The 16,416-nt window shown below is 47.0% G+C and overlaps 1 protein-coding gene across 2 annotated transcripts in view; it reads right to left on the bottom strand.

The window, feature by feature from the left end:
• The window catches only part of mib2 (MIB E3 ubiquitin protein ligase 2), a 37,338-nt gene that overhangs the window by 20,336 nt on the left and 586 nt on the right, over window positions 1–16,416 (bottom strand). For both annotated transcript variants that reach the window (XM_084436200.1, XM_084436201.1), the window contains exons 2-6: window positions 10,864–11,253; window positions 8,968–9,139; window positions 2,020–2,126; window positions 400–594; window positions 82–224 (exon numbers count right to left, since the gene is read on the bottom strand). In XM_084436200.1, the coding sequence (XP_084292326.1) occupies window positions 82–224; window positions 400–594; window positions 2,020–2,126; window positions 8,968–9,139; window positions 10,864–11,253 (1,007 nt within the window). The remainder of the gene's footprint in view (window positions 1–81; window positions 225–399; window positions 595–2,019; window positions 2,127–8,967; window positions 9,140–10,863; window positions 11,254–16,416) is intronic.

Raw genomic sequence — 16,416 nt, 5'->3', positions numbered from 1 at the left:
GAGAGGTTAGCCTCTTTTGAGAGGATGAATAATGTGAGAGAACGAACATCCGTTTAACTTGGGGAGCGAAGAGTGCAGTACCTCGGCCATTTTGGGGTTCCATCCTCCGTGGCCCTCCTGCATCTGTCTGAGGATGTCTACTTCCAGGAGACACTTCACCTTGTCTCCCTGCTGGAAGTTGTGGCCGTCTGCGCTCTCCTGCCTCTGCAGCTCTGCGTGCTCCCCTGAGTCACACAAGTCACACATGTCACACGTCATCTGCAAGAGCAGCGCTAACTACAGACGTCCATGTATTATGACATAGTTTCCGCCTTCATTCTGATTTAACACAATGTGCAGCAGTGAATAGACTTTGGAAAAATCACACACCGTCCAGTATGAGGTGGTTGTAGTTCCTACCTAGTTTAGGGAGGTGGTCTTTGTAGTAGAAGCCTCCCTGGACGTCCGAGACGTACTTGAGGTCCACCTTGCCTTTGTGACCCATTCTGTAGACATTAGTGCTGCCGTTGGACCACGTGACACTGGCCACGCTGCGGCCCGATTCAGTGTCCCAGCCACGAATGTCTACAACCTTCCCAACCTTACCCTCTCCACCTGCACACACACACACACACACACAACCACACACACACAACCATAGAACCACCACAAGCAGGAGAGGTCAATAGTATAGCGGTGTTGGAGAAATGACGACGCGAAGAGAGCAGGAGGATACTGTATGAGCTACTGGGGGTTGGGGGGTGTCTAACGAGGAAAAGACCAAGGGAACATAATGATATTGTGTGTATTTCAGTTGCTTGCACGAATTTCCGATGAAAAACATAAAACATGTTAAAGGTTAATAGGACAGACAACACATGCAAACATGGTACCCATCAACATTTCGCATTCCACAAGTTCCATATGCACACTCACTGTATGTGGAAGTAGAAAAACTGGAAAGAGAGAGAAAGATACACATGCAAACAGCTGAGAAGGGAGTCAGTGGGGATGGATAGCCCAGGCAACACAGTCAATACACTCCGTCAGTTTTACACCTGGAAAGTTCAACACACAGTACCATGCACTCATAACAGAGAGAAGACAATGACTTTTTAACATGTTGATTAATCTTGACTTCCCCTAAAAAACAACATCTACAGTACCGTTCGATGCTACTGTACTTAAACGGTGTGCCTTCATACTCCGCCAGTGTTCTAGAATCTGCCAGTGTTCTAGAATCTAGATGAGAGAGAAACGAAAATTCTGGCATGCCCAGACGTTTGCTATGCTTTACTGCACATGACATTCAACACTGGTGATTGACACTGGTGTCACTGGACACCAGGCCCTTGCCAGCCACTCGATGCCGTTCAAAGTGCTAACTCCACTGAGACAACGCAGATAGGCGAGGACCTTCTCCTGTGCTCTAACCAATGTTGAAGGGTTTGGACCAAAACGTTGACAACAAGTCTTCATAAGCGATTCTGGCAAACTGCTCTCCTGTAACAGTTGGGAGTTGTCAGTGTCTAATAAATTCCTCAGACTCTTGACGTGTTAGGTTATGGAATCCAACAGAAATCAACAGCATAGAAGCCAAGAAATCCACATTTCAAAACCCTTAAAGATTATTTCCCTTCCCCAAAGTTACAAAACAGCTATAATTAGAGTTCATGTGACTTTTTTTTGCGTTCATGTGACTTTTTTCCACTACACATACTGGGAAATGGCAGGAAAATAAACCTTAATGACATCTCTTATAAAACATCTGTGTAACAGGCTTAACTGACTCACTTGTGAGCAAGAGTCGAGAGTCTGAGTGAGGTTGATGAGAAAAGGGTACGGTTAGGATGAGTTAAGGGTACGGTTAGGATGAGGTTATAGGGTGAGGTCACAGGTTATCGGAATGAGACACGAACACATGGATGTACTGTACTCGCACTCGCACGCAGAAGAGGGTTAGTGTGCATGCAGCCTCGGTTAGCGAGGATGGACCTGGTTAGTATGAGTGAAGGATGTTCATTCGCTCCCGTCACTCACCATCTTGGTTCCCCCAATCCCAGTCGGGTCCGCGGACCACTTTCACCCCCTGGAAGATTCCTTTAAGGATGATCCGTGGGAGATTCTGCCTCGGTGCCAAGCTCACTCTGTGAAGAGCCAAAAGTACACAAAAAAAAACAACACATTCTTCATGTAACACTATGTTGGAACTTAGAACAATAGAACACCTTGGAGAGACTCCAAAACATCATGATCCAGACGTTTCAGCAAATCGAAAACCAAACAGACAGAGGCGTCTTCCAAATTCCATCGCTTATCGACCTCTGGAAATACACTAGCTAACCCTCTGCACATCTAACTCTCTATGAATTAAGCAAGCATACATTATACACCCGCTAAGTGGCACAGGCAAACGGCGCCACCTTTAACAGCTCTGGTTTAGAGACACGTGCATTCACACACAAACCTCAAAGTCCTAGACTTGGGTCAAAAGTTGGGGAAGAAGCCGCGGGGGACATAAATCAGTAGATATATCGGGGGGGGGGGGGGGATACAAAGGGGCGTCTGTTCTGAAGTGGTTCTTGCCAAAGGGAAGATGGTGTACATGTGCTATACTGTTTGTCCAAATCAAGGAGAGGCCTCTGTTTTTGATAGAGCTTCGGCTCCGCTGAAGGCTGAGAGCCGCGTTTAACTGAAAACACATGCCTTCAAAAAAAAAAAACTGAGATATCAACTGTTGTCAACACGCCCTGGTGGAGCACGGCTGCCAAAGCCGACACAACGACAGGTTCGAGCGATCGCACGGAGTTCCTCAGGAAACGAGACAGAATGGGTTCGGGAGACGTACCTTATGGTAAAGATTTGGTCGGATCTCGGCGCGAACGAGCTGCCTATTCCCATGCTTTCTCCACAGGGTCAACATCCAGCTTTCGTTTCGGTCTTAGAGCTTCGGCAATACTTGATATCGAAACGTATAAATCCGCTGTGATCGATGCCTCCTGAGGGCAGACTTCCTCGGGGGGAGGATGAGGACGAGAGACTCCCTACTCCTATGTCTCTCTCTCCCTTGGGTCGGACGAGAGCTTTGCAGTCCATAAGCACGGAGAAGGGAAGCGGAGCTAGCCCAGGCTAGGGTCCTTCCTCCTGGGTCTGCCTGGGAGGCACGGGGTCACAGCTGATGGGGCCAGTAGTGCAGTCCTTCGCTTCTTAGTGGCTTAGTGTGAGACTGAGTTGAGGATAAATCTCAATATTGGCTTGTCTGGCTGGCCTGGGCTATGACTCAGGTGCTGTGGTCAGGTGCGTGTGGCTGAAAGCAGAGCTTTGGGCTTTAATCTCTAGACAGCAGGCAATCAGGAAGCAGGCCGTCAGAGAGCAAGGCCAAGTGTGTGTGTGCGTGTGTGTGCGTGTGTGTTCATGTCAGTGTCTGTGCCAAGAATACACTCGCGTCACCACAGAGACAACATATGTCTCTCTAAGCTTCCTGTGTTGGTCCTTTGAGGGATACAGGCGTATAGGTCTACTGTAGGTCTTTGATGGGAAGACTGCATTATAGGCCAAATTGACAGTGGAGGGGATTTGATGCTGCAACAGGCTTATCAAATATCTAGCCATCCATCCATCCATCTTCATCTGCTTATCCGGGGTCGGGTTCGAATTATCAAATAATTCAATGCAAATTTGATGATGATGTCATGAATTAAATCACTTGTCTCAATCTCATCAGGCTTCCTGCTTGAGTGGATCAGGGAGATACTGAGTGTGCAAAAGCCAACCGTGCCAGTCTAACAACAGCACAGCCAATAAATATTGATTTAAATGCCCAGATACCACGTACAAAACACAGTCTGGTCTAATCTATCAAGATAATGTCAGAAACTAGTGACAATCATGTGATGGTTTTACTGCGTTCATGAGGGGACGGACACTGTTGTTGACATGTTGTTGTTGTCGGTCTGTCAATGATTAAACAGTTAGCGAGAGCAGCCGCTCTTTTAAGGGATCTGTACTTTTAATCCTGCCTGACCGAATGTCTCGTTACCACCGAGAACATATGTCTACGTCCAGTCAGATCCGGATCGGGATCTGTTGACCTGTTGACATGACTGTTTGCTGAGCGTCCGCTGTAGTTGTGACATGACTTTCGGACGGAATGTCCGTTGCGTCACAATTCTAATCACGTACGGTAGCGAGGGACCAACCATGGCAAGTCCCAGTTTCCCAATCTCCCCCGAAACATAATTTCCTTCTGTAAACGCTGTGTTGTCATGATTTGATGATGCAAGGTACACACTATTTATTTATTTAAATAAATAAAGGCTTTTCAGCTTTATTGTTATAGGACAGTGCAGAGAGACAGGAAATGTGGGAGAGAGAGAGGGGAGGACATGCGGCACAGGACCCGAGCCGGGAATCGAACCCGGGTCCGCCGCGTGAAGGACTAGCCTTCATATGGTGCGCGCCTTACCTGGTGAGCTACCAGGGCGCCCTGCAAGGTACACACTTTTACTGTTTATTGCCCATAGAGCCCAGCGAGGGGGTAAGGAATAACCCCCGAAGAGGGGTGGATAGGGTAGAAACAGGAGGAGGTGCAGTGGTGAGGAGGTCAGGTGTTGTTGACATGCCCTGGTGGATTAGGATTAGGATTACAATGACAGGCTCTCGCATGACTGCAAGGGTGGGGGTTTGTGTATGTTTGTGTTTGGTTGGGATTAACTGACTGGGAAGTTCTTGTTCCATTTCCTCCGCGGTAAACATATGGACACCCATATGCTGCACTGCGCATCGTCAGCACGCCATCACCTTCACACATGTCCCGGATCACGATACGGCAGTTACCACGAGAGAAACTCCGACTAAAATAAACGCCATAAACCTTTTACATACTGTATAACACCACCCTCCTGACAAAATGTAGCTCTTTACCAAACAAAGTGACACATTGTAAGCCCAATCACAAACCTGTGTGTACTTATTACACAATCAGAAGCAATTCACAAGATGACAAAGATTTCTGTGGCATTTGGGTTCAATTTCAGTCTGTGCCTGTGCACCTAGATTAGACCAACACCCCTTTCAGAATATTCCCTTAGTACTACTGAGACATGCCCATGATCAAGGCACATCCACTATCATCACAAATGACACCAATTATATAACACGCCTCCATCAGGAAGGTGAAAATGCTAACGTGATAATCCACGCATACAGAAATGCTAGCATCCTAATCCTGTTAAGTTAATTAGTTACAATACAGGTCGCCAATACAATTACAATAGCGGTCTCCAACACTGCATGTCTAGCTCAACTCAAAGACCACACTGACCCCATGCCAGTATCCGAGTGCAAAACATTATTAGCTTGCTAGCTTAGCCAGCTAACACGCTGTCAGCCCTTAGCCACATGCTTGGCTACGCTTTCTCACACGTTAAATGAAACCTATTTACCATGATGAGCCTGGTCTCAATCCCTTCCAACACAATAACAGAGACCTTTCTCATCATGGGAATTAGCCAAACTCAGCTTCCTTCCAATAATATTAATCGTGTACATAAAAAAAAACAAAAAAATAAAAAAGCTCAAATCTGTCAGTAGATCTTAAAGTAATAAATTATTTTTTTGTCATCTAGGACTTTGGGAGAGAGAGAGTGTGAGTGTGTTTGGTACCATGCACACGAGCCACGGTGCAGAAGTGGAAAGCCATCATGCCTTTCATATGATGCCATCATCCCCATTTCACACAGCAGCTGGTCATTATGGAGATGTGATTTTGTGTTTAGTAATCTCTTCCCTGTGTAATGAAAGACTGGATAGCACCAGCTGAGGCTTCACATTTTGTATTCGTATTACGGACAGCTCTTTATATCCATTCTGCTGAATATATATTTATTTTGAATACGTTTATTTTTCGATTTTATCCCATTTTCACCCAATTTAGCAGCTAACTGCCCCTGACCTAGCGTCCAATCGCCCTCTATTAACTGGATTCGTCACGCAACCCGGCCGGTTGGCGATGCAAAGGAGAGACAACTTCACGGGGTCGCTGCAGTACGCCTAACCGTCGAACCGAGATTAAACTAACCCCCCCCCTGGGGAGCAGCGGCCCAATATGCCCCTCCCTCTGGGATCCAGCCAGGATCGGGCGAGACCGAGGCGCGAGTCCTGGTCCCCGGTGGCCAGAGTACAACGCATTAGACTGCTACACCACCACAGACTTCCTGACTTAACCGAATATCTAAATCAAATGTAAGTTAGGTGAAATGTGATAGAGATTTAAGCTTCTGAAATATGAATGCAATGTTCTGTAAGCGCCTATGGTATGGATGGCATGTTGATTGTAAGCTGCTATATTATGCGTAAAATGCTCATGGCAGCAATGAAGAATGGATGAGCTACGCTATGATGAGGTGTTGAAATATAGATGACGGGCTGGCTGGATTTCAAGTGAGGATAAGCGTATGCAATGGCCGTGTTTGGGCACAGGGAGGGAGGGAGGGGGAGGGGGAGAGAGAGAGAGAAAGAGAGAGAAAGAGAGAGAAAGAAAGAGGAAGGGAGAGAAAGAGAGAGGAAGAGAAGAGAAGAAGAGAGAGAGAGAGAGAGAGACGTGTGTGGAACTCTTCAGGATGAACAACATGGTTATAAGACCAGCAGAAAGCGAATCAATGGAATCCAAGTCTGTGGCTCTCACTACAATGCTGTACATTGTACAATACCTTTGCGGCATGTAGACAAATAGACTAGTGTTTGAAAGAGGGAAGTATTGATCACAACTGAAAACCATCATCAGTGATTCCTCTGCATTGTCAAATCCTTAGGGAGGCACCGATACGACAATTTTGGCCGATACCGCTAACAGATATTAGCATTGCTGTTATGGCCGATAACCAATATTTACCGATGACTATATGTTCTATATAAAAATGTTTTGTACACACTGAAAAACACATGTAAACACTGTCTCTATTTCCAAAACATTTGGAAAAGCCGATAAATCCTAGGTTTACACATTGTTTGCGCATGCCTCTTCAGACCAAATGTCCCATTCATGATGGAGATATCTACCAGATACATCTCCAGACTCACAATGAGGTTGACCAAGTTTCAGTCAGTGTCCAGCGACAAACCCTCTCCTTTCATTACTGATTTTGGTTTTGGGCTGCCAAAGTTGGGTGGATTCAATTCCTGTTAGTGCTGTATCACGACATGCTGTAGAATTTAAGCCAAAGTGTTATAGGCTGTTTTTTTTCAGTAGGTCTATTTCCAGTGTTTACATTATCTTTGTAATTAGCCTTTATGCCGTTTATCTTATCGTCTCGCTGGGTATTTAAATCTCACAGAGGTGTTGAGGGGTTGTTAACAACCTCAAAATAACACAAGCGCTTAGAAGCTCTCCTGGGCATCATACCCTGTAATGCAACACCAGGAAGAGAGATCAAATCTGCACCTTTCAGACAAACAATCCCTGAACATTTAACCTGGTGACTGGTGAAATTTGAAGGAAGGAGACATGGCACTGTGAACTGAAACAACTTTACCTCATTAAAAATGAGGTAATTGAAAAATGAATAACAAGAGGATGAAGACTGTCTAGAGGACTTGCACACAGTTTGTTTGCAAGTGAGTGAGTTTGCTCCACCCAAACCCCTCCTCTGGTTTAATGAAGGACATTGCTGAGCCAAACAACATTCAGCCCTGATAAGAACGCAATACCATAGGAGAGATACCATACGAGGTGAGACGAGTGAGTGAACCTCAGACAGAGGGCAGCGTACCGTAGCTATGTCTAGGCCACCTGCGAGAGAAATACCGCATTTTCTCTCTACGTGGGGGAGAAAGGAAACCGGAAAAGTGGTTGTGCTTTATTAGACTTACTGAGCTTCCGGGCAGCTCAGGGTGAGTCTTTTAGATTACCACCAGGAACCAGGTAAAACGTTTAGACTAAAAAAGACCATTGTAGCGGCGTAGAAAGAGGAAGCATTGTGAGGTTTCCGACCTAAAACCACAGAATTTCCCAATTTCCGTAAATTCTTCAATGGACCCAAAGTGTCCTAATCAAGGAAGCCAATGACACGAAAATAGATAGACGACTCATATCGCTGAACATAAACTGGATAACCACTATTACTTAAAAGATACTTCAGCTCTTACAGATGATGCGGCCTAAAGCTACATAATTTACACTAAATGAGGAGCTACATTAAAGGGTGACTCTTGAGAGATGTCTTGCCTTTTAGGGTTTCAACCTTGAAGACGTCCCTGCAACACTCACACGTGAGCCTGAGAGTTACGGGCTGTGAAGTGGTGGGATACGGGACGATTCTGTGGCCCATTTTAAATGTGCCCATTTTAATTTTGCCCCATTAAAATGGGAACAGTCTGCCCAGCTGACATTCAGACAGTGCCTGAGGGGGCTGGAGCTTCACTGTGAACTGATGCAGAACGCGGGCGGAAGGCAGAGGAGGGAACAGATCCCTTCATAGCGCTCACGCTTGTAAGTAAGCCTTTTGAGAACCAATGTTTCTGGGGCCTGGTGGCCCATGGGGCTGGAGCTTATCTCCTGTTTCTGTAGCTTGAGGCAGCTTGATGTACAAGTACACAACCTTGACATGACGCTAGTAAGTTGCAGGAACTCACCCCCAATCCAACCCTTGATGCTGAGCGCCAAGCAGGGAGGCATCGGGTACCATTTTTAATAGTCTTTGGTATGACTCGGCCGGGGATCGAACTCACGACCTCCCAGTCTCGGGGCGGTAAAACGATGGGTAATTCAACGATATGCAAGGGAGTGTGGCGACAAGAGAGCACTTCAAATTGTCTCCAGCAGCTAGACAAGCTGTGGTTTTGATCAAGCAAAGGGAATCCAACATCGATAAAGATTCTAAAGGATGACACAGCAAAAAAAAAAAAAAAAAACATGCACAAAACGACTGAATCGACTCAAACGACTCAGGAGTCGGGGGGAAGAGGCGGCGTCGACGGTCCTATACTCACGGCTGAGAGTGGGCGGTCTCGTAGCGCTCGAAGGCGTGGCCCAGGTCATGCTTGTTGTTCATGTAGCACTGTGTGCACAGGTCGTAGTCAAAGCACACCTTGCACTTCCAGCGCATCCCCATGATGCCGTGCTTCTTGCAGCTGTCGCAGATAATGTTCGAGTGACGGACCCCTGGAAGATGGGAGAGATGGGGGGGGGGGGGGGGGGTTAGGGGTCAAAGGTCAAGGCAAAGCCGCAAGCAAAAGACGGGAGTCAAAAATGTAGCATGATACTATCGAGTCCCCTGGTGTGATGACTCAAATTACATTTTCTACGGCTCTATTTTTATCCAGTCCAGCCTTCCAAGTCTCCCCGATACCAGGTGTTAGTCATTTGTGAACTTATGTTAGTCCCTGTGCTTTAGAGAGAGGAAGAAAAAACCTTTTTGCACATCTGCACAGGCAGGTGCGTAGGAGGAACACACAAGGGCTGAATAAAGAAAAAAGCTGCAGCACACTGTCCTCTTCACTAGCAGCGACTGAAATGAACGTTTCGGCGCTAGGCCATTTGAACCTGACGATGAGAGTCCCTGTGCTGAAAATCTCATACCGGCTGTAAAGTTCCATTATGTATCCGGATCTCTAAATTACAACATTACCAGCCAGTGGCATAAGGAGAGCTACCATTCCACCTCTACAACATACTAGGCCTTTTCCCTGAATGGTATTACCCTGGGCCTGATGGCATTAAATGTCCAGCATATTACACATTCAAGAGACGACAAGAGATACCGTTCCTCCTCCCCTCTTCTGTTTCTCCTCCTCTCTTTCCTGCCCTCCTCCCTCTCTGCACTCTCTCATTCTTTCACTCTTTCATTTCATTTGCTCCGTTAAACGAAGGCTCGGCTTCCGAGGCGGAACAACGTCACCGTCAGACGGAGCGGACTTAGCGTGAGCCGTCGGATCCCAAAATAAGGACGCGTTGCCGATGGAAAAAGCTGGCCTTTGCTGCGTCACGCTGACAAAAGAAATTCACTTCAGGCTGCTCACTTGAGAGTCACAAGCATGATAAATAAGCAGGCCTTGACATGAATGAAGCAACATATTTTCTCAACAGTTCTTGTTATGTGACGGCCCTCTGGCCCTGTATGGGTAGCCTTCCTCGGTCTGGTTTCCAAGCACGTAGGCTACCCAGTGGGCAGGGCAGGACACCCATCAGGACAATCGGGGGGACAGCTGCCTGGTTGTCCTGGGTACAGTCCACAAGCTGTCTCTCTCTCCACCAGCACCATTCCTCTGGCTTTGGCTTGGTTTTGTTATCCTACACCAGGGCTTTTCCTGGCTCAGAATGGGTCTTTGAGGGGGTGATGTGCACACAATATTTGGGGGAAACCTCTGTTTTATGCCGAGTATCCTACCAGCATGTATAGGCCTGTATTCTTTGCTGTCTTTCTGACTGAGCTCACTTTTCACAGTCGCGGGAAATCTCCCGACATGACACAAAATGGATATGAAGACAAAATGTTTAGGATACTGATAACCTGTCGGTCCAAACCACGGACAATGCAAGAAACAGGGATGGGCTGCACATTTGGAGAGGATGTGAATTGCTTATTTATTCTCAATTTTTAGCATTTTGGCTCTGGTGATTTTCCTTTGGCTCTGGCTAAAATCTCTTTGGGGGGCGTCAAAAATGTCTCTATGCAGGAAAAACCCTGTCCACCATACAACACCCTCCTCACCAGACCTCCCACTGCGTACACTCACCTGGGCAAAGCGAGTTTATTTTGTATATTCTTGATTATTTTGATTATACATGGTGTGTGTCTCCCTTTTTGTTATGGCCCCAAGAGCCGGGTCATAACAGTTATTACGGCCCGCAGGCCTGTTTTTGGAGTAGCCGGCTGACGCGCTCACCGATCTGGGCGTTGTCGTAGAGCAGCAGATCGTAGGAGCCCTGGTAGCCGGTGCGGTAGTTGGTGCGCGTGCCGCTGTCCCACTGCACCACCACGGTCTTGTCCGGCGTGGTGGTGCTGCCCTGCCGCCCGATCTCCACCACGCTGCCGACGTGGCCCTCGCCGTCATCCTGGTTCCCCCACTTCCAGTCCAGGCCGCGCACCACGCGCATGCCCACCTCCATGCCGCGCTTGCTGGGGCGGACCGGGCCGGGCGCCGGAGAGCGGGAGGGGCGGGGCCTGGCGGCGGTCTCGGCGCTGCTGCGCCTCCGGGGCCTCCACAGGGCAGGCTCCGCCCACCCAGAGGTCACGGAGGGCACCAGGGGCGTCTCTGGGAACAGGTCGGGGGTTACTGAGGGGGGGCACAGACAGAGGAAAGGAGGGGGTTAGAGAACCGTGGATGAAAAGTCGGCACAACACAGGGAAGCCCGAAACACTGCAATGGGATTCACACCAATCACTCCGATGCAACTAAGTCAAATCAAACTGCAATCGGTTTCAAAACAATCACTGATGCAACTAAGTCAAATCGAGTCAAACTTTATTTGTATAACACAATGCGCTTCACAGAGAGCAAGGTAATTCTCTTCTGAGGGGAACGCACCACGACACACACGCCTGAGCTGTTTCATTAGCCTATAGAGCCCTGGTCTTTTCCCATCCGGGGCCAAGCTGTGTGTCACGGCACACTTATGGAGGGAGCAGCTGGCTATCGGACCTGACACAGGCTGCACACACACACACACACGCGCACACACACACACGCGCAAGTAGGCAGGCAGACAGACAGGGAAGGCAGGAAAGAATGATGTCGCAGCCATTTAGAATTAATGCTGCTGGCCACTTGCAACAAGAACTAACTCAGGAAGCTGTTCGTGTGGAGAACTGAAGGCCAATTTTACGCTCGGTGAGACAGGTGTCGTACGACATGTCTTACACAAAAATGACATCAGAGTCAAGACACGTATATATGTCAGATTGGGGCATCACAGACCTGTCAACTCCTGAAATTTGTCACGGATGCAGTCATAGATTGTCGCATAGTCCGGAAAGTCTGTTGTACTAATTGTAAACAAATTATGCTTTGGCATAGTTACCACAGAGATGACGCAAAGTGTCGGCCGGGTTGAGTGTCTCTAGTGTCAGCCGCGCCTTATTCAGAAAGTGTCAGATGTCCTTTTTCGTATGTCATCGTCAGATGTCATGGTAAGATGACACATGTCTAACCGACCATGAATTGTCCTTTCAAGTCAGTAAACACAAGGCTGGAACCGTCAGACTAAGTTAATAATCAACGGCAAACCAGTCAGACAGCTCACATGGCCTACTTAAAAAATTAAAATAAAAAATTAAAATACATTCACAGTCTCTAAATGAGTATCTCAGACCTTGACCAGAGAGCATCTAGACCCCCCCACCCCCAAACACACACACACACACACACACACACACACACACGCACACACGGGATTGGGAGCGATGCTACTGTAGGTCAGCCCGTCTCCCTGCATCCTCCTCAGGCCTGGCCGGCCTTCTGAGGGTTTACAGCCTTTACATAACAGCACGCAAAAATGCGGTGAATATGTATGTGTGTGTGTGTCCTTCAAGTTAAGAGGTAGAGGCAGGGATGAAGGTAAAAAAAGAAAAAAAGGAGCCGTACACAAACTAATTTGAATAATGTGACTATTCTGGTAGAAGTGAACTAGGCTAGGCTAGCTCACAGCACGTCTGAGAGGCATTTTAATTGCAAAAAATTCTTTCAACTATTTCACACCCACAGTTTCCAATCCAGGGGGAATCTGCAACTATTACAATCACACACACACACACACACAAGCTAGGAGGCTTCACACTAGGCAATATGTCATTGTTTTAAGTGTGATTGACAACGCCAGTGTGAATTTAACACTACACTTCATCTTGTTCTCACCTAACGCATCCTTAATCCACGCTTGATCTGTTCAAATACATCAGGGATTATCAAGCACGCCTAACCTTAATGCATCCTAATCCAGCTGTAACAGGACAATCAAGTGAACATAATATATGAGATTAATATAGTCTTAGACAGATTTACAGTGTTATATTGGTACTGAAAGGATCTGATAAAGCATGAAAACGTAAGTGCGTACGAGCAGGCTGCTCATTCTCTCAGTTTTCCGGACAAAATCGTCATCTTAAAATCTGTTTTTAGTGGACTAATGACCCTGGGCTGAAGGGTCATTCTACACTCTGAACCGCCCACAACAGGAACCTACCAACACCCCAAAGTACACCTTGTGTGTGCCTAGTTTGTGTAGATAACCTTTCCAAACAAGACCCCCTTACGTCACTGTTTAGCCAACATTGTGTGTGTGTGTGTGTGTGTGTGTGTGTGTGTGTGTGTGTGCGCGTGTGTGTGCCGGTTTGAGAGGTACGGGCAAGAAAAAACAGCAAATCTCCAATCCCATTGTTCTTCCAAGCCCTCTGACTGAATGATCAATGTGTTCCATGCCGAGTGTGTGGATGTGAGGGTCGGTGTGTTGAACCTTGAGCAACACACTGCCCATTTCAGTCCTGACAAAAATAACTACTAGTACTGCTGTGACCCCTATAAATAAACGGCCTGTCTCATGACGGAGAGCCAAGAAATCCTGGAGAGGCTCCTAGCTCACATTTGTCAATTTGAATAGCTTTCCTCCGAGAGACGCAGCCCATCAGTCAAGCGGCCGCTGTAATGATGGCTCCATTAGAGAGATGCGCATGAGAGAGTTCGGCCAAACGGACGGCCATCTTACCTTTGACTGCGGACAGGCGCCGCCAGGGAGCCTTGAGGTGTGTTAAGGATGTTAACTTAATCAATGGTGTTTTTTTATTTTATTTACAAGGCACATGTACAATGAAATGCTCAAATATTGGTAGGTTTGACTGGAGAAAGAGGGCAATAAGAAGATTCCGTGTAATATTAGCGTTTGCCCCTTGGTTACGGATGCTTCAGCAGAGCCGACTAGAGGAAAGTACCACCCAAACTGGGAAGCTCCCTGAGGGCAAGCGCATTCAATTCAATGGGGATTTCGCAAGACCTGCGGGAGCAGACTAACATCTCAACAGAATTAAATAGGTTAGCGGTAGCCGTGCCTAGCACACTCTCAGCGGGGGGTACTCGGGAGGAGGGGGCGGGGGGGATGACTCTATGTAAATGAGAAGCTCTTATCCAGGCTTTAAAAGGAGCAATGTTCCCCTGTGTGAGCTTATCTCTGGTCACTCACACTGGGTCAGGGAGAAACATCTGAGAATCAATATTAACACTTCTTCGGGTTACGTTAGTGCCATGCCAGAAGGTGGGATAGAAAAACCCTCACATGGGAGGTGTTTAGCGGCCATCTGGTACAGCCACACGCCTAATCAATAACTAATACCTAATGGCCACAGTCCAACGAGCACAACCGTGTTTTAACGCGAGGTCTTTCTAAAGGGCTTCTCAAGGCAAACCGGAACCACAAACTAGGAATGATTTGAGCAGGAAAACAAGACACCGGCCCGCTGCATGACGACCGTTTCATTGATGCGCTATGACAGTAAATCCAACTGACTGATCATATGTGCAAGAGAGAAAATGCTGAGTGTGTTGCGGAAGATAGAAAAATTAGAGCAAAATAAACAGAACCACCAAGGTTGAGAGAGAGTGAGAGAGAGAGGAGAGAAAGTAAGAGTAAAATAAATAGAATGACCAAGGTTGAGAGAGAGAGAGTGAGAGAGAGAACAAAGAACAAAAAAACGAGAGTAGAGGAATTACATTTCCCAGAAACACACACACATAAATACAAACATCTCAATTCGCAGAAGGGCTCTACAGGGGTGTGTGGTAGCGCCGTGTACTGGGGGGGGGGGGGGGGGTCACCGGCGGTGAGTGGCGGCGCCCCGGGGGGCGGGCGGGAGGCAGGCGGACCACCTGTTGGCGAGCTGTCCCCGCCAATCTGAGTCTGAGGGCTGCGCTCTCCGCCACACACCCCCTCCGCTTCACACAACAGATGGACCCGTCTCAATCACACACTGCTCAGTCTCTCTGTTCACCTCTCATTCACACACACACACACACGCGCACACACACACACACGCACACAGACACACACACACACTTCATTCACACACACACACGTACGCACACACACACTTCAATTTCTTTATTGGATTTTCAATCAAAGACACAAATCAATATCCAAATCCAACAGTAGCAAGAGTCTCACACACACACACACACTCTCTCTCTCTCTCTCTCTCTCTCTAACATAGGGACAAAGACACCATTTACAAAACACACAAGACTACTCAATATGCATTGCCTGAAATGTCAATAGACAGACCAAAAACACTGCATTCAGTAGTCAGATCACTTTGCCCTATGGTGGCCTATGAAGGACAATCAACATTCAAACTGTAACATCAGTACATTCATACTGTAACATTCATACTGTAACGCAAGACTTGAATTAGAGAATGACAGTTCTCTAATTCAAGTCTTGATAAGGAGGAATCCTCAATTTGATGGCAGTCCCGCCATCCTACATGAATGTCTGTTTAACTGACAGAATCTCAGTGGTGTGAGAATATGAGACAATGTTACTGGATTCAGCGCCTGACACTTGTGTAACATCGTCATCCAGGAAGTATCAATAATGTGTAATATCAAAGATGCTGATCTGGACTTTTTTTCGCCTTTTTTTTTTTTAACCGACAATATATTATCTGTAAAGCCTTGGGTTTGAGGTGGTGTCCAAACACATGGTTTAACAAGAGGGATTTGATTCAAGGGATTTCTAGCTCTGGCATCTGGAACGGGTGAAAGCCTTGGAACCGGCCCACGTCAGAAACATCTGGTAACGAAGGGTTTTAAGAACAATCAAAGCCGACCCTGGATAACCAGCACATTTCACCAGATGACATCATAATATATTTGCTGATTTTCATTTCACGCTCCATCTACAGTCGATGGCAACAATGGACAACACGGTAGCTGTAGATTTTTTTCACTACAGTAGAGCCCTTTCCAATAAAGATTCAAGACTTGCCAGTATAACACAATCACAGACACCAGGCAATGTCAGTGTAGGCTATTTTATGTGACATCAGGCGATTCCATCACTACGAGGCTGTCCAAAAAAAGCAATATAGAAGGTACACCAATGGTAGTCCAACTTCCTCCAAGTCCAAAACGTTCACATCTTGATATGAAGCGACCGGATGATCTAGCCCAACACAATTACAAAACATACAGTACCTTTGTACCATATTTACCCTCATATCCAAATTCAACAGAGTACTGTCCTCTCGCTTATACACACACACAATGTGCCTGAGAAAGGTACAGGCTGTATTCTAAGCAGGCAGATCTTTTCAAATGATTCAAAAACAATCTCACAGCAGGCTGGCTACAGAAGAGCCTCAACTAGCAGTCTGATACAGTTCAGCGTACCTAACGCGTTCTACTGTACGTCATCAGGCCCCAACGCTACATAACTGCTAGGGCTGGGTATCG

The sequence above is a fragment of the Borostomias antarcticus genome, assembly GCF_949987555.1.
Source record: "Borostomias antarcticus genome assembly, chromosome: 3".
In the NCBI taxonomy this organism is placed as follows: Eukaryota; Metazoa; Chordata; class Actinopteri; order Stomiiformes; family Stomiidae; genus Borostomias; species Borostomias antarcticus.
Note: the sequence above shows the minus strand (reverse complement) of the source record. Positions and strands in the feature narration are given on the sequence as shown.